This window comes from Callospermophilus lateralis, chromosome 12 (genome assembly GCF_048772815.1).
Source record: "Callospermophilus lateralis isolate mCalLat2 chromosome 12, mCalLat2.hap1, whole genome shotgun sequence".
Classification (NCBI taxonomy): domain Eukaryota; kingdom Metazoa; phylum Chordata; class Mammalia; order Rodentia; family Sciuridae; genus Callospermophilus; species Callospermophilus lateralis.
This window is the reverse complement of record NC_135316.1, coordinates 101,759,487-101,784,947: the sequence shown is the minus strand read 5'-3', so window position 1 is coordinate 101,784,947 and position 25,461 is coordinate 101,759,487. Positions and strand designations below refer to the sequence as shown.

The 25,461-nt window shown below is 42.0% G+C and overlaps 1 protein-coding gene across 2 annotated transcripts in view; it reads left to right on the top strand.

Moving 5' to 3' along the window:
• Nalcn (sodium leak channel, non-selective) overlaps positions 1-25,461 on the top strand; it is a 288,482-nt gene that overhangs the window by 232,321 nt on the left and 30,700 nt on the right. For both annotated transcript variants that reach the window (XM_076872192.1, XM_076872191.1), the window contains 10 exons: positions 9,365-9,466; positions 9,912-9,981; positions 12,551-12,642; positions 12,737-12,859; positions 14,865-14,921; positions 15,151-15,271; positions 15,368-15,499; positions 16,401-16,568; positions 18,264-18,368; positions 24,517-24,623. In XM_076872192.1, coding sequence (XP_076728307.1) covers positions 9,365-9,466; positions 9,912-9,981; positions 12,551-12,642; positions 12,737-12,859; positions 14,865-14,921; positions 15,151-15,271; positions 15,368-15,499; positions 16,401-16,568; positions 18,264-18,368; positions 24,517-24,623 — 1,077 coding nt within the window. The remainder of the gene's footprint in view (positions 1-9,364; positions 9,467-9,911; positions 9,982-12,550; positions 12,643-12,736; positions 12,860-14,864; positions 14,922-15,150; positions 15,272-15,367; positions 15,500-16,400; positions 16,569-18,263; positions 18,369-24,516; positions 24,624-25,461) is intronic.

The window sequence follows — 25,461 nt, the reverse complement described above, 5'->3', positions numbered from 1 at the left end:
TCGAGAAATAGAATTTCTGCCTCTACTTGAGAACACTTTGATGAGAAAATGGTGAGCCATTTGTGCACATCTTGCGAATGCTGCAGGGCTTAGGTGAAGGTGACCCAGTGGCCAGACAGACATCTGTGCTGAACACTGTGAGAGGAAGGATGTTCCACTGTCTCAATTATAAAATCCAAAGTTGCTAGACTCTGCCGTTCAGCTCCACTGAAGAAGGCTCCCTTCACATGGCAATGACCTTTTCTCTGTATCAGAAGAAATCAAAAATAAATAGCAGAGTGTTTTCAATGCCCCACTACCTCCTCAGAGACTTCCTCTAATCCAAAGCTCTGAAATGGAGCAAAAATGCATTATCATCCCCGCGAGGCTCAGTGAATAGGGAAATGCCAAAATAAAATAATTAAACATTGTACATTACTTTCCGAAGTTCCATCCAGCCGTGGGAACCTCATTAGCTAGGGGTATCTTTGTAACCTTGCTGAATGTCCGGTCTCCGTGACACTGGCATTCTGGAATTTCCATTTACAGCATGATTCCCCGTGGCATGCACTTGTTGTGATAATTTTTGTAGATCTAAGGAATACTCTTTAATTGAGTGCTGTTGTTAAGGGTAATTAATATAATATGTGAGGTTAGTTTTTCTCTTATTTATCATTTGAACAGAATTATTATTATTGACCACAAAGGCTACATATATATTATTTAAATATATTTAAAATCACTACACATTTTAAAAATGACATTTGCCAGATTTTCCTTAGCTAGTATCTGAATTGCAGTAATCAAAATATTTTATATTTTATTGAGAGAGTATTTTATTTCTAGATTTTTTTTAAATAAACCCAAAAGTGAATATAATAGCCCTATGGATTAGGAGGCCTACTATGAATTTTAGCAAAGAGATTCAAGGAAAAAAACATTTGTGATAAACATTATTTTTTAAGAGCAGTTTTACATTCAATACAAAATTGAGTGACGATATAACGATTTCCCATATACCTCCCACCCCACACAGAAACACTCTCCCTACCATCACAGTCCCTATCAAAGTGGTACATTTTTTATAATCAAGGAACCTGCTTTGATACACTGAGAACATCAGAGTCAATAATTTACATTAGCTAGTCCTCATGGTGTTGTACCTTCTATAGGTTTGAACAAATGCAAAATAGCATATAGCTACCATTGTAGTATTATATTGTCCGAAGACCTCCATCCCCCACCTATTCATCTCTCTCTCCTGACATACACTGATCTTTTAACTGTCCCCATAGACATGTACATAGATAAACACACATAGAAATGTCTCCAGAGATGTGCACAGATGTTTGTAGCAACTTCATTCATGAATTCCCAGAATTGGAACATCCGAGATGTCCTTCAGTATGTGAATGAGTACGCCAATTGTGGTGAGATGGTATCTAGGCAGTGGAATATTATTCACCACTGAAAAGAAAGGACTGATCAAGCCATGAAAAGACATGGTGGAAACATAGATGCCTACTACTAATGAAAGAAGTCCATCTGAAAAGGCCACGCACTGAATGTTTAACTCTGTGACATCCAGGAGAGGCAGAGCTGTGGTGATGGGAAGATAGTTTAACAAGGTTCTTGCTTTTACTATTTTATCACTAGAATATGAAGTGCTACATCATTGAAAAATACAATACATATCCGTCCAAATGTTGGTTAGCATAGCTTCTGCAACATTGGCAAAAGTTCACTTTTATTATAGTAAAAATTCAATCTTTGCATTTCACTTACACATTTCTGAGTTAGTCCTTGAGTTACCGAATGTGACCCCCAATGAACAGTGTAGGGTTTCAGACATTGTATTTGCTGAATTTTAATAGATGTACCAAAGGCATGGATTTCCCACAGATTGATTTTCTTTTTTGTTTATAGCATGTGCTAAAGATAAAATAGTCAAGGTTTATTTCCAGTGTACAGTGCAGTCCTGGTCACCCGTGTGTTTGCATATCTGTAGATGAAACCGTTTTGATGAATAATTTAAGATTAGGACGAACCGACCAGCCGTTGCCACTGAAGAGCCCCATGCATGCACTCAGGACCCGGCAGTCTCAGGAAGGAGTGGGTGTTCACTCTGATAAAGATACAGCTTTTTCCTCATCTCAGCAAGAGGCTGTTATCTAGGGCTCACCCATTAGCACCCGCCTTGTCTCTACTTTGGATGATCACAATGGAGTCACAGTCCTAGTTTACATAATGACCACGGAAGGGCTATTTTCCTGTTGTCTGCTGATGCGATTACATTTCCTTGACCGACATCCAACAACACTTGTAAGTATTTTACCTCGTGGGAGCTCAAGAATTAAGCAACTCCTCCTCCCAGTGCAACGCTCTGCAGAGTTACCTTGTGATTCCCTCAGATGGTAACCGCATTAATGCCAGATGACATCCTGCACTCCAGCTTCTCTATACAGTGGAACTAACTGGAGGCTCGCAGGCCTCCCTTCCATTGACAGGCTGTGTGGGCTTTCCCACACCCTTGCTCTGGAACATTGAGAAAGAAGCCACAAAGACAAAGAAAGAAAGAGGACCCCTGCTACTGCTTCTGTGAACAGCTGGTGGTGTTTAATAAAGCTCCAAAGAGCTCTCATAAACATCATCGTCAGACCAATTTAAAAATATTTTAGATGGAGAAATGTCAAGGAAAATAGAGACAATTTCTTAAGACATGATTCTCTTTCCTCAGCCTCCATAAAAGATTACATATATATGTGTATATATAGGGCTGTCATAGAAGGGGCAATTGAAATTCCACAGCACAAAGGCAATGGAAGGAGGAGGAGGAAAAAAAGAATCAATCTTTCATATGTTTTTTTCAAAGGCTTGGCAAGAAACCAGGGGTAATATTTTTGCAACTGGGAATGTGTGTTTGCTGAAGAATATTCCCACATTCGGATCATCATCAGGGGTCCTCATCTTGTTTTCCTTTCAAAGGTAGAGGGGGCATAACATTAACCCCAGCTGGGAAAAGGAAAATGCCTGGCTGTAATTCTCCTCCTGGGAGCAGGAAGAAAGACATTACACAGGCCTGTGGGATGGAGACTGTCCTCACGCACACAAGACAAAATACTTCATTATTTTTCACCAGACACTCCGAGCCGTGTGCCTCCCACTTCCAGGGGCCAAGCAGGTGGACCCTTTTTTCTTAAGCCACTAGATGGAGTTTCTAAGACACTGGCCTTCTGTCACTTGCCACTATGAAGAGATGGAGAGAAGACATTGACGGCCTTGGAGCTCACACTACAGTGTCCTTCCCAGAAAAGACCAAGATGGCCCCCAGAGGACCACAGCATGCCTTTGCAATACCATTAACTTTGCTTTTTCTTGGAGCAGCAAATAAATGACTATTTTCTTCCTGGATCTATGCTTTTTTTTAAATCCTTCTGTGAGACCAAAAGGCATCTAAATACTAATGAAAGTTTAAAGTGGCAAAATATAACTTAAGTGAACATTCAAGTGCTTTTCTGGGTAGTCTGTGACTGTGTGGCTCTAATGATGTGTGCATCTCATTTGTTAGGTAAAATACGAAAAGTCTCAAGTCCTGAGTCACTCACCATTTCAGCTTGCCAGCAGATTCCTGTAAGAAGAGATACATGGAGACCAAATTCTCAGCGATGGATCGAATCTCCAGTGTAGAAAATTGGAAGGAATTCATCTGCTTAAGCCTCTGCTCCATGTTGGTTTCATATTCTCCCAACAGCTTTGACAGACAGCACAGATGAAGATTTACACATTTTCTAGTTGCAAGAAGCAATGTCTGTCTTTTTTTCCTTTCTGTCTTGGGCTCTGATCTCTTGTAGGAATACAGTCTGTTAATCTTGAGTGGCACAGTATTCTAACTAGAGACAAAATTAAGATCATTCAACTTCCCCTTTAAGCAGCGTACTTTAGACACAAGCTGTTTTCTTTGCAATTATTTTCATACTTCCTAAGCATAAAGTGATAAGAAAGAAATTAGAATATTTGATCTTCATAGCATTTCAAGGTTCATTCATTGAACAGATATTTATTGAGCACCTACTGCGAACAAGAGCTGAGAAATAATAGTGAGCAATTTTAAAGATAGCGTCTGCTCCCTTAAGCTCTTTGGACTATGGTCTATGTGAAGAATGAAAGGCCCGGAGAATGGCCTGAAGAAGATGAGGGGCCTTCTTGTAAAAGAAGAGACTAGAAGTGGGATTAGAGGGTGACAAACAGGGCTTTACAAGCCACACTGAGCTTGTCTTTCTCTTTCTGAAGAGCATTAGGAAGTTGATGGGTTTGAGACCATGATAATAATTGCTTTATTTACCCATCAATGTGTAACAAATGACTCAAAAACTTAAGTGATTTAAACACCATTCAAACACCTTTTCCATCTCAGACTGTGGTCAGGAGTCTGGGTATTGTGTACAGCTTCTCTAGCTTTGGATCTCCTATGAAGCTGCTTGATTTTGTATCCCTGAGTCGTTGGATCCAGTTCTTCATGGGCTGTTAGATTAAGGCCTTGGTTCCTCCTAAGCTCTTAGTTGGAGACCTCTAACAAGTGGCTCTCTCCATGGAGCCCCTCAAAATGTGGCGGCTTGCTTCCTCAGAGCAAGCAAGAAGATGAGAGAGCAGGGTTCCGTGGCACAGGCCTGTAAATCTAGGGCTCAGGAGTCTGAGGCAGGAGGATCTCAAGTTCAAAGCCAGCCTCAGCAACTTAGCAAGGCCCTAAGCTACTTAGTGAGACCCTGGCTCAAATAAAAAATAAAAAGGACTGGAGATGTGGCTCAGTGGTCAAGTACCCCTGGATTCAACCCCTAGTATCATTAAAAAAAAAATAAAGGACAAGGGAGTGTCAATGACAGAGACAGATATCCCAGTGTTTCGTAACCTGTCCCATCATGGTTGCCCTCTGTTTCTTAGAAGCAAGTCACTAAATCCTGTGCAAGGGAAGGGAATTACCCAAAAGCATGAAAACCAAGAGGTGGGGGGGTCACTGGAGGGAGTCTCAGAAACCTGCCTACCAGGATAGTATCTCAGAAAACAGTGTGTTTACCGAAAGTGGCTGCGTTCCTGAGGCTGCAGCACCCGCTCCAGCAGCCATCACTGTGGATCAGAGAACAGGAAGACTGGCCTTCCAGAGCACCCCTCCGTCAAACCTGCTTGCTCAGTCCTCAAAGCTCTGTAAAGGTGTCATCATCAACCAGGACGTGGGGCCAAGCAGAGAAGGAAATCACAGCACCTGAACATTTAGATGAAGCTTCAGCGTTACCAGAGTACTGTGATCCGCAATCACCTTGCTTCTCCCAATTCCCTGTGAAGTTGGTAAGAAAGGAGTTATGGTTCTCAGCATTGTACACACGAGAAAGGAGACTTAGAGAACGCAAATACGTGCCTAAGGTCCACAGCTAAGCCAGGTCAGAAAGCATGGTTCTAAACCTTTGGTCTCTCAACTCTTCTTCTCCGTTAGACTTCCAGACAAAGGCAGAACATTCCATCAGCAGCTACACTGCAAACCTACTGTGTGCTTTGAACCACGGGACCTGCAAGTTTCCAGGGACCTGCAGAGCCCCCTCCCTTCCTCTCCTCTCCTTACACCTTCCTTAGCCTTTTTGCCTCTTCATTCTTCCCATCAGCAGCTGAAGTGCCAGGAACTGGATTTCCTAGGAGTTCGAAGATGAGTGATAGACAGGTCCCTCAAGAACTCCCAGACTATTTAGGGGTGATGACAAAATACTGGAAGCATTAGACAAGTATGGTTACCAACACGCTGCAGGAACATGGGATATTGCACATCATTTTTTTAGTGCTTCCATGCAGGGGAAATATTCATCCCTCCCTTATGTCACCTATCAGAACCCATTTGTATCAAACTTTATAATTTGGATTACTATATATACTTGTATATAATAAATCATATTTACTTCCAAAAATCCTAAAGCAAACTTTTAGCATGCATCTGAGCCTTGGCACATTAAAATATATGTAACCCCTTAGGAAATCTGACTGTGTCCAATTGAAGTAAACAACTTTCTAACAACTCCGCTATTTTCCAAAATAACAACGTATTTTTCATGACCAAAAAGTGTGACAATGGCTTAGGTGTGAGGCTGCTTCTTGTGGCAGAAACATGCTAATGTGGCAGTCATTCTGCCTGTTTCCATGCAGTGTCGTAAGGGGCCAAAGGGTTGCAAAGCCACCTTCTCAACACTGTGCTCTGCTCCCGGCCAAGCCCAGACTTACCTCCCCACCTGCAGCATCTCCTCATCCATCAGGGAATTGGTCTTCTCTATATGGAAGTAGGTTTACCCACATGTTTTTAGAGGCATTTATATTTCTATACAAAGTGGTCTCACCTGTATCATCACTGGTTCTTTTATGGGAAAATTATTAAAGATAAGTAGAAAGAGAGTGCATAGTGCCTTTTTAGTTTTAATACTATCCCTCCATTGTACCAGGAAAACAGTCTTCAGGACCTTCAAATGCAGTTCCTTTCATATGCACCCCATTCTCCTTCAGTCAGTTGTTTAGTTAGCAGTTTGCTAATTAGCTTTCTGCTAAAGAACCCCAGCATTTCTCTGTGGAGTTTCTTGTTTTGAAAGCCTCAGCACGCTCAGTGGGAAAATCTGTATCAGAGCATTTGTCCTGTACTCAACAAGAGACTGATGAAGGGAGACGGAGACTGCTTACCTTTGATTCTGTATGCATGTGGAGGCAGCACACTGGGTGGGGGCCAGACAGGTGATCACAGAGAGTCAGGGGCAGCCATGAAGGAAGCCTATGGTGCCCAGTTGACTTCCAACATGGAGACTGGGGTGGGTGTGGTGGGCCTGACTTCACTGTGCTCAGAATCCAGGTTGCCTTCGGAGCTCCGGGGGACAAGAAGGTGGACAAGCAGCTCTGCTCAGGACAAGACCCTCCTACTGAGTAAGCAGTGGTGGAGCTGATGCTTGGCTCCAAGAGAGTTCCAATGTCACTGATTACAGGATTTAGCTGGATGCTCATGAAAAAACCTAGAGTCAGTGGGCGTTTTATTCCTGCATCCCCCATTAACCATTCAGAAATCATAGTTTGAACATAGAAGAAAGTGGTAGGAAAGAAAGTTAAAGTGAATGTGTCTGCCATAACTCATTTCAGGAGGTCTTAGTCGGCTGAAGCTCAGACTTTCTGATTCCAGGATAGAGCTAAAAACCAGTCCCCCCACACCCTCAATGAATGAGTCTTCCAGAGAACAGACTGTGTGATTCACGTGTACGTGAAACTCCAGCACTTTTTATACCATTTTCTGAATTCTGTAGATGCAGAAAGAATGAAATGAGTCAAAAGAGGAAAAAGGTGACTTTCCTAGCACACTTTACCATGCTGTTGTAGAAAGAGACAAGGGGCTCATGGTGAGGCTGTGGTCTCTACAGAGGGCCTTCCCTGTTTAATCAGAAAGGAGCAGGCCCTCTCTAAGGGGTCTCTACAGGTTTCATAGAGGCCACTCAGGGACACCAAAAATGCCAGGTGTTCTCAGACTGGGCTGTTGGGCAAATGACCAGCAGCTCTTAAACCATGCTGCCCCAAACCAGTCACCCTCCTCCATTTCCCGTATAGCAGAGGTCCTTGCACCCAAACAGGTGTGTTACAATCGAGTTGGATGTGTTTGTATTTGAGGCCTAATAGTCTTAACCGCTTTGGGGGAGACTTTTGTGATCCAAGAATGACAAGTTTCCAAGACCAAGGCTGAAGGGTAAGTCTTGATGGTTCACACAGATGGCAGGAGATACCACAATAACAGCTCCTCCAAATAGATTTCCTCAAAATAGCTTCACAATTTTCAGTCCTTTGGTCAAGAAATAGCTAATATATATATATATATATATATATATTTTACTTTTTCACCTCAACTTACAAATGCATCCTCTTACACAGCGTCATTCTAGTCCTTAAAATAAGCACAATCTCTTCTTGTCAATGTCTAAGTTCTGTTTTTCAATAAAGTGTTGACTTGGATTTTATTCCAAAGTGGTCTCTGCTGTTTCCTAAGCTTGGGGTTTGTTTCCACTAATGATTCATTGAATTTGAATGATTTTTCATGGACGTTGGCCACAATTACCTTCATCTACATTTTTAAGTACTTAAGTACATACCTGGTGCCATAAAAGCTGCTATTTTGATTCAGGAAGCAGAAACACAGTCTTTTCCCCAAAAGGCTTAATTATGAGAAGACAGTAAGAATTTCAAGTCATTCTAGAAGTGTGCTCGAATCCTCTGGAAGACAAGGGCTGAAACAACCTGAGCTGAGGTGTTGAACAAATATGGCATCATAAGATCTGCATGTCACAAAACCATTGTTTTTGACATTAGTGAGTTATCTTTGAGGTCAACCTTGTCCTGATTCTGCCAATAAGGAAAAACTGAGCCTCAAAGTTATCCTACTCGTTAGTGACAGTGTATGTCTGTTACACAGGTCTTAACCCCCTGGGTTATTTTCTTTCCACTTGACCCAACCCCCTTCCTGTCATTCCCCATTGGGAAGAGCTCTCTGTAGAAGAAATTTTATTTTGTCACCAAAGTCATTGACACCATAAGTGTTAGATCACCCAACTGTCTTCGTTAGTCAGAAAATCTGAAATTAATACCAGTCCAGTTGTGGTCTAAGGAAAATACGTTTTCAAAGTCTTCAGGCTTTTGAGAATACAAAGAAAGTGGTAACTGGTTACCAGGAAGCCAGAGGCTTTACATTAAGATTTTTCTGGGTTGTAATTTCAGCTTTTTTGTGATTGTTGGGAAAATGCCACATGACATAAACTTCACCATCTCTACCACTTCTGAGTGCACAGTTCAGGAATGTTAAGTAAACTCACATTGTTGTGCGTAATTCCAGGTTTACTTTTCTTTATAATTCATTTATGCCCCTAACTTGATGCTTGCCTGCTTTTCTAAGTTTCTGTCAAATACTTTGGAACATGTATTTCATCATTCCAGTGGCCTGGCTGGCCAAATCCTTCCCTAAGGGCTTTTATTAGAAACCTCCTTGTTTAAATTCAAAACCTACACCATGCTTGCCTGTGGGTAGACTGGCCTTGCCCGCTCACAGAATCCTGATAGAAGCCCTGCCATTCTTTTTTATTGGGGGATGGAAGGAAGAGGGGCCAGAGCGGGAGCTTTCTATTTATCTTCCAGATCCTCTTTATAGCTGGGAAGCTTCTGCTTTGTGAGTGGTCCTAACACGAGCCTAGAGGTCATTTCCTTTTATATGTAGTTTGCTGCATTTTGCATTATCATTGGTGATGCCTCAAAATTAACAAGAGCAACGAGCAGTTATGTATTATTCATTTCAAGTGTACAAATCCTGAATTTATCTCAGGCTCTTTTTTCTTCCTAGAGCTTGCACTCGACAGCGCATGCTGAGTGGATCATTCGAGGGGCAACCGGCAAAGGAAAGGTCGATTCTCAGCGTGCAGCATCACATCCGCCAAGAGCGCAGGTAAATGCTCCAGGAAGACGGGCTTCAGAGACCCGAAGGAAAGGGGCTTTGCAGAAGTGAGCATTGTGTAGCCATTCCCTCAGCCCTGGGTAGCGGGCGGGTGACAGGCCAGGAACTGAATTCTATCTGCTGGTGGTCACAACAGTGAAACTGGCAATCTCATTCGAGGTTCAAACAAACAAAAACACCTTTACTCAAAAAACCTTTTCCTCGGTGATAGCCAAATTCTGACTTTGAAGATCAGAAGGAGAAATTCTGAAACCTTGTTAGAGGGGATCACAGGCGTTTGGATAGACTATAAGCTTTTGCTGTAAAATAGAAGTGAGGCATTATTGATGGTGTGTCAGAAAAATCGTTGTTGTTGTTGTTGTTTAATCCTGGTCTTTGCTTAAAACTCTAGATTTGATCTTGAGATCTACTAACCAGTTGATTGTGGTTGTTTCAGGTCACTAAGACATGGATCGAACAGCCAGAGGATCAGCAGGGGGAAGTCTCTTGAAACCTTGACTCAAGACGTAAGTTCTAAGCAATGCTGTGGATTTGGGAAGCAGGGATATGTCAATGTATCTAAATGACTGCTGACAGGATTCTAGGGCCTGGATCTAACTACCATCTTGCCATGTCTCCCTAAGACTTCAAGAGGAACTCAGGGAGCTCAGAAAACAAATGACACGACCAGGCACTGAAAAGTGACCACTGACGTAGAAGAATCTAGATATCTCACACGGGGCACATGTTTTGGTTAACACAGACAAAACTGATGGATCGGTTATCTTTGACTAAAATCAAAAACATTTAAAGCATTTTGTATAAATAATTTGCATTATTATCTCTGAATATTTACCAAGTTCCAACTATTCTAGAATCTAGATCCAGTGTTTATAATTTCAGGGGTTTACCCAGGAGGAGATAATTTTTTTTTCTATGATCATGTTTTATGTCAAAGATTACACAGAGTTTCCCAAGAATTTCTTTACTCTTAGACTCTAGGTCTCTTGTGTGTGTTGATTGACATAATAAATGCTGACCGAGTGTTACTTCATGTGGGATCCGGTTCCAAGTGATAAGAATAGTGGGGAGGGAAGACAGATTCAGGACCTTCCTGGAACCCACATTCTAGTCAAGGTCACAGATGATAAGCAAGTCAACAGTTCATGGGATTTCTGAGAGTGATCTTAATTTCCTCCGTCTGCCTAGTGCAGCGACAGGTTTGCTTTCTTCTGTAAAGTAATATAAAGAAGTCAAAGGTGGAGATTTGATCTCAGGGGACTTTAGATAAGATGGTTAGTGCAGACTGCCTGCACCATCCCAGAGACCTAAACAGAGGAGTGAGACATCTAGAGAAGCCCAGGAGCAAGCCATCCAGCTGCTGGCTGTGCTGAGATGACCATAAAAGACACAGTGAAGCTCTGACTCTTGAGTTGGAGTCTGGGAACTGGGTTGAGAAGGCAGAGTCAGGAACATTCAGAGCCAAGCATGGCACTGGAGAAAGGCGAGCTCACCCAGAGACCAAGCCAAGCATGGGGTTTTGATCCTCTGATCCTCGTTTTGCTTTTTCTCCACTGATCTCCTATTTCTTCAGAGGTTCTGTGATATTGAGTTACTGCTTTCACTCCCTAGAAGATGCTACTTTAGCATCTTAGACTGTCCTCATTAAGCATCCCAGGTAAAAGAGAGAACTAAAAGTAGGAGATGAGAACCCCTGTCTTTGTCCTATTAGCACAATTGGAATGGGCGCAGGGCTCTGTTTCTGTATATCCAGGGCTCTCTCTGATGGACGACCATGTTGACACAGAGTGGTGGTCAGATCCAGCCCATAGCCTGCCCTCAGCACTTCAGATTCAGTCCTATTGCCTGGAGAAAGTTGCCTCGGGAAAATTCAGAGGCAACACTCTTCAGAGCAGTTACCTTTGACATGATTCAATGGAAATGTGCAGTCTACAGAAGCATCGATTAGAATGTGTCTTTGAAAATATGTGTTGAAATACACACAACAGAGGTCCTGCTTGAAAAGTGCTAATTCCAGAGGCTGGTTTCTTCCTCAATGATCTTTTCTTTGTTGAGACCTGTAACAAAATGCATCCCCCGTCTTCTCCATGGCAAAATGACGTGGGATTCAGTCATTGCATAAGATGGCCTTAGCATGTCTTTTCTCCCACGAGAGCAGACATTAAAATGAGAAAGTTTAACCTTTTTCACCTATTCTAAGTGATAGTAGACACAGATGATTAAATCTAAGGAATGCTTTCTATGGGGTCTACTCTCCAGGTGTTTGAACAGTGGCTCCCCACTTCCTGCCGCATCCATACAGGGACCGTCCAGGCCCTGCCTGACCTGCTCCCACACCCTCAGGACTGTCTCTTCCTATCAGCTCCTTGCTCTCTGGGCTCTTCCCCAACTGGCATCCTGGGTCTTCCATGCCCCCACACCAGGCCTTTTCCCCCTAGGAGAACAGGGTTCTGCAGCTGTCCAAAGCCTGCACCCTGAGGGAGAGCCACCCTTACTCCAACAAGCCTCTGTTCATCCTGGGATGAGCACCCCCACCTCCCTCTGGTCTTTCCCTCAAATAGCACCTTTATATTGACTCCACTGTGACCTATTTTAGGTTACAGCTTCCAGCACTCTCTGCCTCTTACCTACTTTGTGTTTTTATTAGAGCACTAAGCATCCTCTAACATACTTATTTTTTTTATCTGTCTCCCCTGACTAGACAATCAATCCCACAAGAACAAGGATTTTGTATGTGTTTTTTCCTCCTCCTGACAGATCCTCAGCACTAGAACATCATACTTGGCACATGATGGGATTTGTGATAAATATGTGCTGAATGCTTTATTTTTTAGGGGAAAAATAACTTTGCTAAAATGATTGTGACCATTTAACTATATAAATATGTGTGTGTGTGTGTACCTCATGCTATATATTTATTATATACAGTAGTTACATACATTCCATATATTATAGTTGTATATAACATGGTTATATATATGAAGATGCTGATTTCAATGTGTAAGCATAATAACAATTTTTGGCCTTCAAGAAAAGTCTTTCGTAGTGACATGCCTCCCCTGGATTTATTCCTAGCACTCCAATACAGTGAGATACAGAAATGCACAAAGAGAAGACAGTGAAATAAAGATGATTCAGGAAAAAAAGGAGCAAGCGGAGATGAAAAGGTACAGCACACTACAGTGATCCATGGCCGTCGCTTTAGCGCTAACACGTGCCCTTCACCATCCTCTCCCCCCCACCCCACCATGTCCCCTCCAGGAAAGTGCAGGAAGAGGAGCTGAGAGAGAACCACCCGTACTTCGACAAGCCGCTGTTCATCGTGGGGCGCGAGCACAGGTTCAGGAACCTGTGCCGCGTGGTGGTCCGTGCCCGCTTCAACGCGTGAGTACACTGTTCCAGCCAGGTGTGTGGCCTGGGTCACGCGAACAGCAGGGGTGTTGTCACAGGAGGAGAAGAGACTTGTAATCCTAATGGGGTCACCAAATAAACTGTGGGCTAATTAATCACGCTGCTCCACTTTGCCCAGCGCCTGACCGGGTGGCAAACAAAGGTTGCGAGTAGTTAGCATTTGTAGGAAGCTCACGTTGATAAAGCCCTTGACAGCCATTTTTATTTGTGCCTTTTCACAGTTGTCCAAGACGTTTAGATCGATGTTATTAACTCTGGGTCCTATTTTGAAAATGCTGAAACAAAGGGAGATTCACAGATGGGGGCGCGTTGTCCACATCTTTTGTCAGACTTGTAGTTTCTTGGTGATCAAAATATACCAAGCAGTTTATTCTAGGATAATGTAAAATAGAAAGTTAACTAGTACTTCCATTACCAATTGTTATGAGAAGAAAACCCACTGGCCACGGCCTCGACCCCACCAACCGGGAGAAAAGGAGAAGAGGCTATCAGGAGGGTAAAAGCAGACGGCACTGTATTTGTGGAGCCCTAAGCCAAGTTGCTCAGGCAGCCAATGCATAAAATGAATTTTTGTCAGTAAATATCCTGAAGACATTAAGAACTCTGCAGGAAGCTTTCCCCAAGCCATCATTTGAAGAAACTGACCACCTTTATTGACAATCAGCAGCATATAATACTTATTCTCTGTTATAGACTGAATTATTACTCACCCAAATCCACATGTTAGAGTCCCAACCTCCAGTACCTCAGAATGTTTTTATTTGGAGATAGGAAAGTTAAAGAGGAATAAAGTTGAAATGAGGTCATAAGGTGGGTCCCAATCCAATATGACTGGTTTCCTTATTCTAAGAGGAAGTTTGGACATGGGCCCAGGTGGAGGAAGATCATGTGAAGCCATGAAGGAGAAGATGACTACTGTAGGTCCAGGGTGCAATTCCCGAACAGATCCTGCCCTCATTGCCCTTGGGAGAAACCAGCCCTCCTGAGACCTTGATCTTGGATTTCCAGTCTCCGGAACAATGAGAAAATGAATTTCTTAATTTCTTAAGAATTGCTTAAGCCACCCAGTGTGTGGTGCTTTGTTGCACAGCTCTAGGAAGCCAATACACACTACCCCAACACATCAGGGCTGGGGACCTCAGGGACCTCCCCATAGCGGGAAGCGGGGGCTTTGTCTCAAGGACATGAACTCATTGCCACTTCATGGTTCTTTCTGACATTCTAGAAAGACATTCACAATTTAAAGCATCTGAGTAATAATCACTAAAACTCCCCTGAGTTTCCACAGAGTAAAGGGAGAAGATGGCAATGTAGGCGTTGCTTTGATGAGAGCCGGGTGGGTTTTTCATCTTGAATTATCCTGTTGGCAGCAAACACGTTAACATCTAATTGCTAATTCTCCACCTCATTGAGTATGATGCACATTCTCCTTTGTCAGCAGTGCAGATGAATAAACTGACAAAGTCTCAATTGTAATTGGGAACACTCAAACAAAGACCATCAGCCTTCCTAAAAGTCAAAGTTAGAAATCCCCCTCCCAGGAAATTCTATATGAATTATTCCACAAGATCAGAGTTAAAATCAGGGTGGAGAACGCTTGTTTAATTTATAGAGTATCTAACTAAATAATTATAAAGAACATCCTTGAACAACTAAAGCAAAGATTTTAAGTAAGCATTTTAAAATGGAAGTCAAAATTTAATTTTGTAATACTCAGAATTTTTTTAATCAAGTCTCCAATCCTAAAATCAAGTACTCTGAGAAATGTAAGATTTTACTTTCATAAGCTTCAATAGCAAATGTGTTGATGTTTTCAATTTAATGTTGTGTTTCTTCAGAAGTCACATGCAGTTAACATGTTTTATAAAGGGCATTTTAGGAGATTTTAAGTAGAGGAGATGTTTGTAAATACCATGCTGCTACCAAGTTGTAGCATGCTTGCTATGTAGCAGAATTTCATATGCTTGTTCTCTCTCAGATCCAAAACCGACCCTGTCACAGGAGCTGTGAAAAACACAAAGTACCACCAACTTTAGTAAGTTCCATTTTCCATGTACATTTGAAGTTTTCCTGAGTTATTTTATGCCACATTAAAAAAAATAGAAATTCTCTTTTATTTTCTTGCTAGAATGACATTGATAAGTGGGGACTTATTTTTTTAAATGCCAGTCATGTTAATAGTCACAGAAGCCATTGTCTCTGAATCTTGGCAGCCTGTTCTGGAGCATTTGTGTTGTTTCTCAATTCTGTCTGGCCTTTGACAGTGATTTGCTGGGACTGGTCACTTACCTGGACTGGGTCATGATCATCGTAACCATCTGCTCTTGCATTTCCATGATGTTCGAATCCCCCTTTCGAAGGGTCATGCACGCACCTACTTTGCAGGTACTGCTACTAAATCTCAGCTCCCAGCTAGGTGGTAAAACATTGACCTGCAATTTTTCTGCTCATTGTGACCTAACTGCATCTTGGCCATTTCAGATTGCCGAGTATGTATTTGTGATATTCATGAGCATTGAGCTTAATCTGAAGATTATGGCAGATGGCTTGTTTTTCACTCCAACTGCTGTCATCAGGGACTTTGGTGGTGTAATGGACATATTTATTTATCTCGTAAGTTTTTTCTTTTTCCTAAATGTAAAATGTAGTGGTTTTGTAAAGATCTCCTGCATTTCATGGTGCAAAGATGAGATGTGTGAGGTCTAGTTGCCATAACGGATTCTTAAATGGATTATAGAATAGTCCATTAATATGCAAATAAGATGCATGCATTTACTATCTAAATTAAAAACCATTGAAATATTTGTGGATAGTTGCATTGTTAAAATAAATCAACCACAATTTTATGTATGAATGTGGCATACGTTAATAAGGTCTAAAATGGCAAATCTCGTTTATATCTCACAATTCATGTGGCTCCTATAATACAAAAAAGTTTGCATCCTATAAATCATGTTGTTGATTAATGAGCCCCTTGTTATTAAAAGCAAACTGAAGTCATTTGAGTTGGGACTCTTGTCTGGAATACTGGGCCATGACAGGTGCCTCCTCAATGATCAGTTAAACTGAGAACTCACAAGTGGACTCAAAGAAATTTTATTTTTCTACCTACACAAGAAGCCATGAAATCAATGTCTTTGCAGGAACAAGAACTGTGACCAGTAACAGGTAGCATGTTGCGATCGTTAATAAAATAGTAGAAACCTTGTTAAAAAAGAATTTGGATCATGTTAGGTCAGCAGAACCCCCAGTGCAGTAAGTTAGAAAGAGCAGGATGCACCAAGGTACACACACAGAAAGCTCCCCCCCCATGCATTTCTACATACATGTGATGGCTCCTTGGAGACCTCTAACAGACCCAGATTGGGCTGGCTGCACACACACCTTTGAGTGCTTGTCGCATATCACTCATGGAATCCTTGCTAAATAAAAAGTCGGGGCCAGATGGCTCTCAGAAAACGTGGACAGTAGAGGAGCAATTGCCTAAGTCCCGGAGGTTGTTCTTTCCCTGTAGGTGAGCTTGATATTTCTTTGTTGGATGCCTCAAAATGTGCCCGCTGAGTCAGGAGCTCAGCTGCTAATGGTTCTTCGATGCCTGAGGCCTCTTCGTATATTCAAACTGGTGCCCCAGATGAGGAAAGTCGTTCGAGAGCTTTTCAGTGGCTTCAAGGAAATCTTCTTGGTATGTTACAGCTGCCTTTTGCTTCCAGTTCGCCAGTGTGACTCTGCCATGTTTCTGATGGGGGAAAAAGTGAGTCTTGCCAATCAAAGTCAAGTCTATGGTTCTGTTCATTGCCAAGGGGTTGTAAAGGCAACAGCAAAACAAGATACACAAGCAGAAACTGTGCCATGAATACTTCTGTTCTGTCAATTTAGTTAATTCAATGAACAGTTTTAGTAAACTAACGAGAAGCACTCTGGAAAGTATAACAAATGGCAACTCCAAAATGGTAGCATCCACTAACCCCTTAGTCCTTAAATTGACTTTAATTTCTACTCTGGGTTTTAGTTTTCCCATGTAGAAATTAAGAATATGAAGATTCCACCTCTCTAGTTCATAAACATTAATGAATGTAGGCATATAATTATGTGTCCCCTTAAAGCACATGGCATAGAATTTGTCTCTAGATCCTGGGAGTGTTAATGTAAAACAACTTTAAAAATATAACACCCAGGTATGCCATGCTTTAAGAAACCCCTGTATAAAGTGAAGAATACTCACCAATGTGATCATACGGGGAACATTCTTTTTAATTAGGCAAATATTGCTTTAGGGTCTTCTTAAACAGAGCTGGAGATAAAATGAGAAGTAAGAGACCCATTACCTGCAATCTGTTGCAGAAGGATCTTTGCCTTCCAAAAAGAATGATCAAGAGCTCTTTTTATCATGGATGAGTGCTGCTTGTGCATGAAAAGCATGAATTGATTTACATAAGCTCATTTGTATCTTGTTTTCTAGAAGCATACCTATGGTGGGAGATCATCTGTAGTTGTATTTGATTTGAAAGTATTTTAAGGATAGACCGTGATGTTACTAGGGGCATATAATTGTGTGTGTGTGTGTGTGTGTGTGTGTGTGTGTGTATGTGCGCGCACGTGCACTTAAAAGTTCTTATTTATTTTCTTTGCACAAAGTCATAAAGCTGTGGCTTTTTTCACAGTGGACATGAAGGGAAACAGATATCACCTGTTGGTATATAAATCTTTTGACCTCTGATGGAGTTCAGAAGGGAATCTAGTTTGCACCTGTCTGCTGAGGAGGCTTCTGTGCAGCTGTAGATTACCTAGGGAGCGTGTCAGCAGAACAGGTCCATGGTTTGTCCCGTTTTGCCCTTTACCACTTTTCTCTGCTGAGACCCGAGGATCCCGCCAGCAGAGGGAGCACAAGTTGATGAACAGATCTGCTTCCCAGGACTGAATTGTCCTGCATCCTCTGGGCACAGCTCCCTCATGCCTACAGGAAAAGGAAGCCACTGTCTCTCCAATTTATGCTCTGCCAAGAAGGATATGAACCAATTAATTGGGCACAATGGAGTTATTTAAACATTTTTCTTTGTTTCATTAAATAAAATATATCAAAGTGATGATTTTCAAGTCAGAAAAGCCCAATCATCTTTAAAAACCTCTGCCCCAGCTTCTTACATGAAAGTCACATGTTTTTATTTTTAAGATTAATATTCAATTATTACATAATTTCCTTCTGTTCACATTTCAGTAAGTTAATCGAATGACCTATGGTGGAGAAATGGAAAGATATTATCCAAACCCAGGAATTTTACACAATGTGATCTAGAAAGTTCTGTTTATATCACTATTTGAACCAAACTAAATGTTTAATTTTTACCATGAGGTTTGATATTTCATCAATTTCTTTCAGGTCTCCATACTCTTGCTGACATTAATGCTTGTTTTTGCAAGCTTTGGAGTTCAGCTTTTTGCTGGAAAGCTAGCCAAGTGCAACGATCCCAACATTATCAGAAGGGTAAGTTGCTCCTCTCTGAACTTTGAAATAAAAGTGAAGGTAGCTTGCCCTGCCTTGGAAAGCATGTGGAATCAGTGGCTCTAAGGCTGCTTAGAGATTCCCCCTGATAAAACTGAGAATTCTCTCTTTGAACCTGCAGCATGTCTCTGCTGGCTGGTAAAGGTTCCTATGATTAAATGCACATCTCAGAAAATTCCGCTCCTCCCTTCTATTCCTGCACCTATTCACTGCTGATGTCTTGACCATAGTCACTCGAGACTCCTGATGTTTACAGCTGAGAACCTCAGGAACTTTCCTTTTAGGTGTTACCTAACATGAACCTGTTGACACCCATATCAGCAAACAGCCCCCCTGCAAAAATAGGCCAGAGGAAAGTCCCTCCCACACCCTTTTCCCACTCTGAGCATTCGGAAGCAGCTTCACTCAGCTCTTAGCTGCCCAGAAGCTCCCCTTCATGACAGCCAACGAGGACCCCACCTAGGACCCAAACCTGAATTCCTTCCCTGTGGCATCTCCTTCTTGTTCAGTGGGTGTGACTAAGAGGAAGTTGCCTGTAGGAACAGCCCCAGTGTTTCCACACCTCCAACGTTATGACATGCAGGTCCTGCATCTTGGGCATGTTGGCCAGTTGACCTCTAAATGACCACTCAGGGACTCCGGGTCCTTCTGTCTGGTGTATCCACCCTTTGCTTTGTCTCCAGGGTCTTCTCAGTTTAGGTGGGAGACTAGAATGAGAAACAGTTCTACCACAAATTGACGCAGGCAAAGCCTGCCAGTGGCACATATCACTTCCACTCGCTTTCCCCGGGAAAGAACAATGGCCCTCCCCTACTGGAAGGGAATCTGGGAAAGGTGAGGAAAGAGGGACACAGTCTGGTTAGTCATTAGCTAATTTCTGCTGTACCATCCAGATTACAAGTAAATAATAAAGTCAATACATTAATGAAGTAAACCAAGTGCTGCTGATGCATAAACTAACAAAATCATTTCATCTTCCATCCAAATACAATAATATCTTAATTCCATTAAAATTGGTATCTCCAGAATGCCTAAAAGAATTGAACTACAACATAGTATATATTTCTAGCAACAGCTAGATTTCATATTATAAAATCCACAAAATATTAGTTCTCTGTTATACAGAAAAATCTTTGTTCATTCAAGTACATTGTGAATTATATTAATATGAGGACTTTAGAAGTGCCAGACTGGGAGAAAAGTTCCAGAAATTTCCACATACCTGAGGAGACATCAAGGAACATGGTATGAAGGTCATGATGTACGCAACCAACAAATGAAGGAAGTAATAAAGCGTTGATGCCTTCGTCCACGAGCTTGTGTAAGGAAGAAGTTATTTTAGACTCATACTAAATAGAAGCCAGAAAGATAATAACAGCATTTCAAGATGAAGCCTCCTAGGAATCCTAGATGACTCAGTTATTAATGATGGTCTAAGAGCGTGGTGACTTCACATCACGTGCTTACACCCAGGCCAGGCTAGAGAGGGATGGCTCCTGTGGGGGGTGGGGAGCACAGCAATGAGGTCTGGAGATGGTGCAGAAGGAAGGCCTAGGCAGACAGACAGCCGTCCACGGAGCAGCAGCACACTCTGGGACATGGAAACTGGCACAGCAAGAAGAGCTCTGCGTCTCTCTGTTCCTCTAATCCCAGTACACGAGACCAAGGCCAACAATGTCATGCAGAGGAGGGGACATCAGTCCCATCTCAGAGTCTCAGACCACCTCTCTAAAACAAAAGACAGACTCAGCCGTGAATGGAAACTAGATTCACCAACATTTGGCTCACACAGCTCATGTTCAAAGGCAAGAGGCTTGACCTGTCGGGCCGTTTTCCAATGGGGCGAACACATTATTTACTCGTATCTGCTTGAAGACTTCCATCCTTTGCCCATTTTCTTAACCTGGGCAAAGATATCTTGAAATCAACATAGATAGAGATATGGAACCCAGAGCTTAGTCACCAGACCACTGTAAACCAACTCGGATGCCACCGTTTTACAAATAGATATTAAATATCAGTTATGTCCAAGGGAACAAGAGTGGTGAAATGAAGAACTGGAAAGAGGAGGAGGTGACTGTCTAATTTTCTAGACAGCACTTTCTGTCCAGTCAGAACGTGTGGGTTTCATATTCTAGCAACTGTAACATCGTCAGCAGTCAAAAGAGCATCGAGAAGCCAAAACAGCATTCCACCTGATTCCCTACGGAAAGCTGAACCTCCCCAGGAAACTGTACTGGGAAGAATGGAGGGTTCAAGATGGCCAGGGCAGTTCCTCCCAAGCAGAGCAAGAGGGATGAGGAAAGACACCAAGCAGGCAAAGAAGAGTCAGGTGCAGAGGTGAGACAAAAGGAGGGAAGCAGCCTTGGAATCAGCTTCCAGATCAAAATCTGACTTTAGTTGATGGGATGGCTCAGTTTGGTTACTTCATCCCTGAGAATCCACTTCCCCCTCTATCACGTGTCTCACCCAGCAACGTTTTGAAGACAGATTAGTTCACTTTTGGAGAGAGCCTCACCCAGCCCCCAGTAGTCAGTGTTAAACGTCACTTCCCTCCCATGTGGAAGAGGACTGAAAAACACAGCCGGAAATCTGAGCCTCGGAAAGACCCTCAAGACTCTGAATACCAGACTTCGGGGTCCCAAGAGGAAGATTTCTTTGATGAGAAATTGAAGTGGCACCCCTTTCTCCACAGAAAAGCCCTCTTCACCATGGCTGATTTTAGGACTGTCAGCAAAAAAAATCTCTGCAAAAGAGTCCAATGTAGATAAACTTCCTATTTTCATGTCACCCTGTTTACTTGACCACTGGCTGAGAAGATACCGGCACTCCAGGTGCTGGACACCCCCTTACTAGTTATCACAAATGCATCCAGTATAGTACTTTGAAGAACTGTGCAAACAAGGCCTCTGGCCTTGAGCTGGGCTTCACAGAGATGTCTACATTTTTAAGATAAGTTACAACTGGGCTCCATGGTAACAGCTGGCAGGGGGAGGAAAGAAAGGGGAGAAGAAGCTCTCCCCTTCTCAGGTGCTGTCCTTGAAGAGTTAACTTACCCAGAACAGTGAAAGAAAAAGCTGCTTTTATGTGAACTTCCTCAGACTGTGAACTTCTGAGCCCCTCCCCTTACACGCTGGGTATAAAACTCTGAAACTCCCTGAACTTGGGGTTCAGGGGATTGATTACAGCAAAGGCTGTGCCCTCTAAACCTGGCTGCAGCCAAATAAAACTGTTTCCTGCTGTCTTCGGTGCCTTGCCTCGTTTGTCCCTACAACAACATGAGAAGCCATTAAAGGTCTTTGGGAAGAAGAATCAGATACTCCTTAATGCTCATGAAGCACAAAGCTTTGTCCCTAGTACTGTTTTGGTTACCTGCATTCTACTAATAAGGAAAACAGGTGTAAACTGATTAATAACTTGTAGAAGGTCACCTACCTAGTAAGTGGGGAAGCTGGGATTCCTGTCCAGGCAGCCTGGGCCCATGTGCTGTGCGTTAACCAGGGTACCAGGCAGCCTCATGCAATCAAAGGTGGGCCTTTGATTAATCAAGTATATCATGGGGCCTCTGTATGATACCCTGCAATATAGCCCTTCCAAATAGTGTTGTAGATGAAGAGATATGGTTGTGAAAAGATAATTACAATATGTTTTAACCAAAAAAAAAAAAAAACATATGAAAGGATAAAAACGGTATGATCTCACATATGCATAGAAAAAAAGATGGGAAAGATACACACCAAAAAGTTAATTGTGTGTGTCTCTGGTAATTAGGGGTCAGTTTTTCTTTCTGGCACTACTCATCCTTTATAAGTAAAAGATATATTATTTGTGTCATATGTATGTTTTTTTTAATGTTATTGGCAGTGCAGACAGAGGTAATGTTGTCATCAGCTAAACCAATTGAAATAGGAATGGAGACCTGGACCATGAGGCACGAGAAGCAGCAGGACAACTCTGAGGTCTTCGTTCTGACAGCTGATGGCATGTTGGTTCACAGACAGAGGGGACATTTCGTAGGGTCAAAGTCGACTTTAAACAGGTTAAAATTATGTTGATATATTCAAGTGATGCTCAAGAATTCTACCACATTCACCTCGAACCTAGATTAGGCTCAGAATATGATAATTATAGCCAAAGAGACAAAGATAACCAACCAAAGGGCAAGGAGACAGAAAATGAGTCAGAACTTCTAACTGGGTCAGGTGCAGTGACACACACCTGTAATCCCACTGGCTTGGAAGGCTGAGGCAGGAGGATCACAAGTTCAAAACCAGCCTCAGCAATTTAATGAGGTACTAAGCAACTCAGAGAGACCCTGTCTCTAAATAAAATACAAAATAGGGCTGGGGATGTGGCTCAGTGGTCAAGTGCCCTGAGCTCAATCCCCAGTACCCCTCCAAAAACAACAAAAAAAAAAAAAAAAAAAAAAAAAAAAAAAAAAAAAAAACTTCTTACTGATGTTTTATGTTTGAATATTTTTAAAAGGCTTTATTGGGAAATAATTCACATACTATACAATCCATCCCCTTCAACTGTACAGTTCAGTGGCTTTTAGTATATTTAGGACTCTATAATCATCCCAGTGGCCACTTTAGGAACATTTACATCTTTGAAAAAAACCTGGTATCAGTTAGCTGTCACTCCCTATCCCTTTATCCCTCTATACTTCTAGCCCTAAATAACTACGAACTAGTTTGTATCTCTGTAGAGTTCCCTGTTCTGGACTTTCATATGAGTGGAATCATACAATAGGTGCTCTTTTATGACTAGCTATAGATTTAGCCTACTATTTCCAAGGGTCATCCATATGTCGCATGTGCCAGTCAGTACTTTAGCCCTTTCTGTGGCTACATAATATTCCATGGTTTGAATATACCATTTTGTTTATCTATTTTTCCAATGATAGACGTTTGAGTTGGTTCCACCATTTAACTATTATGAGTATTTCCAATTTAACATTCAGGTACAAGTTTCTTTGTTGACATACATTTATCATGTCTCTTGGATAGATAAATACCTAGGAGTAGAATCATTAAGTTATATGGTGTAATAGTCTTATTATTTCCATTGCTATAACAAAATACCTGAGGCTGGGTATTTTGTAATGAAAAGGGGTATGTTTAACTTACAGTTTTTGTGGCTGAAAGTCCAAGATTGCGTGGCCCCATCTGTTCAACTTCCAGTAAAGAGACCCCCTTGGCTATATTTTACTTGATGGCAGATGGCATCATTTTGGGCGTAAGAGCAAGAGGGAGGGATCACACAGTGATATAGGAACTCAAATACCAGGGACTCTAAGAAAGTCACCTCTCTTAGGACATTTCTAAGAGAAGCACCCCCACTAACCAAATCACCCCCACTGGGCTCACTCTTAAAAAGATTCTGCCACCTCCTACATCCGTGGGCCAAGCTACCAGCACATGACACTAGGAAACATAGTCAAACCATGTCCAAACCATGGCATGGGCATGTGGTAACTCCATGCTTAGATGTTTGAGGAACTGCCAGACTGTTCTCCAAAGGGGTTACGCCATTCTGCCTCTCTCCTCGCTGGTGTATGGGGTTCCAGGTCTGGGACTCCCGTTTCTCCACAACCCTTCCAGGGCTGGCTGCTTTTTGACTATTTTATTTATTTGTTTTTAAATATTTATTTTTTGGTTAGACACAATACCTTTATTTTGTTTATTTATTTTTATGTGGTGCTGAGGATCGAACCCAGGGCCTCGTGCATGCTAGGCGAGCGCTCTACCGCTGAGCCACAACCCCAGCCCTATTTGACTTTTTATGATGGCTTCTCAGTGCCTGTGGAAAGGCATCTCATGTTGGCCTTGACTTGCACGTCCCTGATGGCTGATGGTGCTGAGCACCTTTTTCTGCTTATCGGCCCTTTGTAGATCTTCCTGGGAGAAATGTCTGTTCTGGCCCTTTGCCCACTTGGTAGTATTTCCAGCACCTCCTTCCCCTGCCTGTCTCCGTGGTCTTTGTCACTGTTTTCTGGACAGCTGTCCTCATCGCTGCTATTGGATAGAGACCTTTGCTGCCTTATGTACGAAAACGTTTCCTGTCTCTCACCTTCTCTGAGTTCTCTGTCTCACCAGGCTCCCTACCTCCTTTGTTTTTCCTACTCTAGGAGGATTGTAACGGCATATTCAGAATCAATGTAAGCGTGTCCAAGAACTTAAATTTAAAATTGAGACCTGGAGAGAAAAAACCTGGATTCTGGGTGCCCCGTGTTTGGTAAGCATATCAGAAAAAATATCTTGAAGCTGACTAATGTTTCTTGGTATGAGGACTTAAAACTGTAAAATATGCCATGAAACTAAAAGTCACTCTGCTAGAGACTTTGAAATAATGAAAACTCATCAAATACCACCTTACTATTTTCCCAACACTTTAAAAGTACGTATCTGAATTCAAATGGTTTTCAAAGTTAATGAGGCTTCAAAACAAAGATTTTTCTATCACATCGAATGTGAATTCATTCCAAGTTTAAATCTTTAAGGGAAGATCTGATGTCCTTATAACACTGGTGAGAACCCTAAATCATAAAGCCATTTCAATTTTAAAACCCACTTATACTGGTGGATTTCTGTGATTGAAACACCGGAGAGGAATAATCAGTAACAAAGTTAATTATATCTAATTCTCTCTTTAAAATTTTTTTTCTTCAAAATGAGTTTTCAAAGTATTTACATCAAAGCTGGAAGTAACAAGCACCTTCAGGAAGTACTGAGTGTCTTCTTTCTCCGCCATCTTACTGATGACTGTGCATGTAGTCCCTCTGCCTCATTGATGAGCCGAGTGTTCCATTAACTTCATTTGTCCCCTTAATTTTTTTAAATTTCTTTTTCTTAACGTCTTAGAATAAGGAGTGAACCACAGGAACTCTGATCCTATCATGCTGATGTGCTCTCAACGTCAAAGCTCTTTAAGAGGAACGGCACTTCATCCAGCTGTAGCCTGGGACTCATTGTTACCTCACTGTGGCACTTCTCTACTATGAAATCCACATTTATAAACAATTCAATATAATTTATATTGGGGTTTATTTTTTAAGTACCCAAAAAGTGTGGGA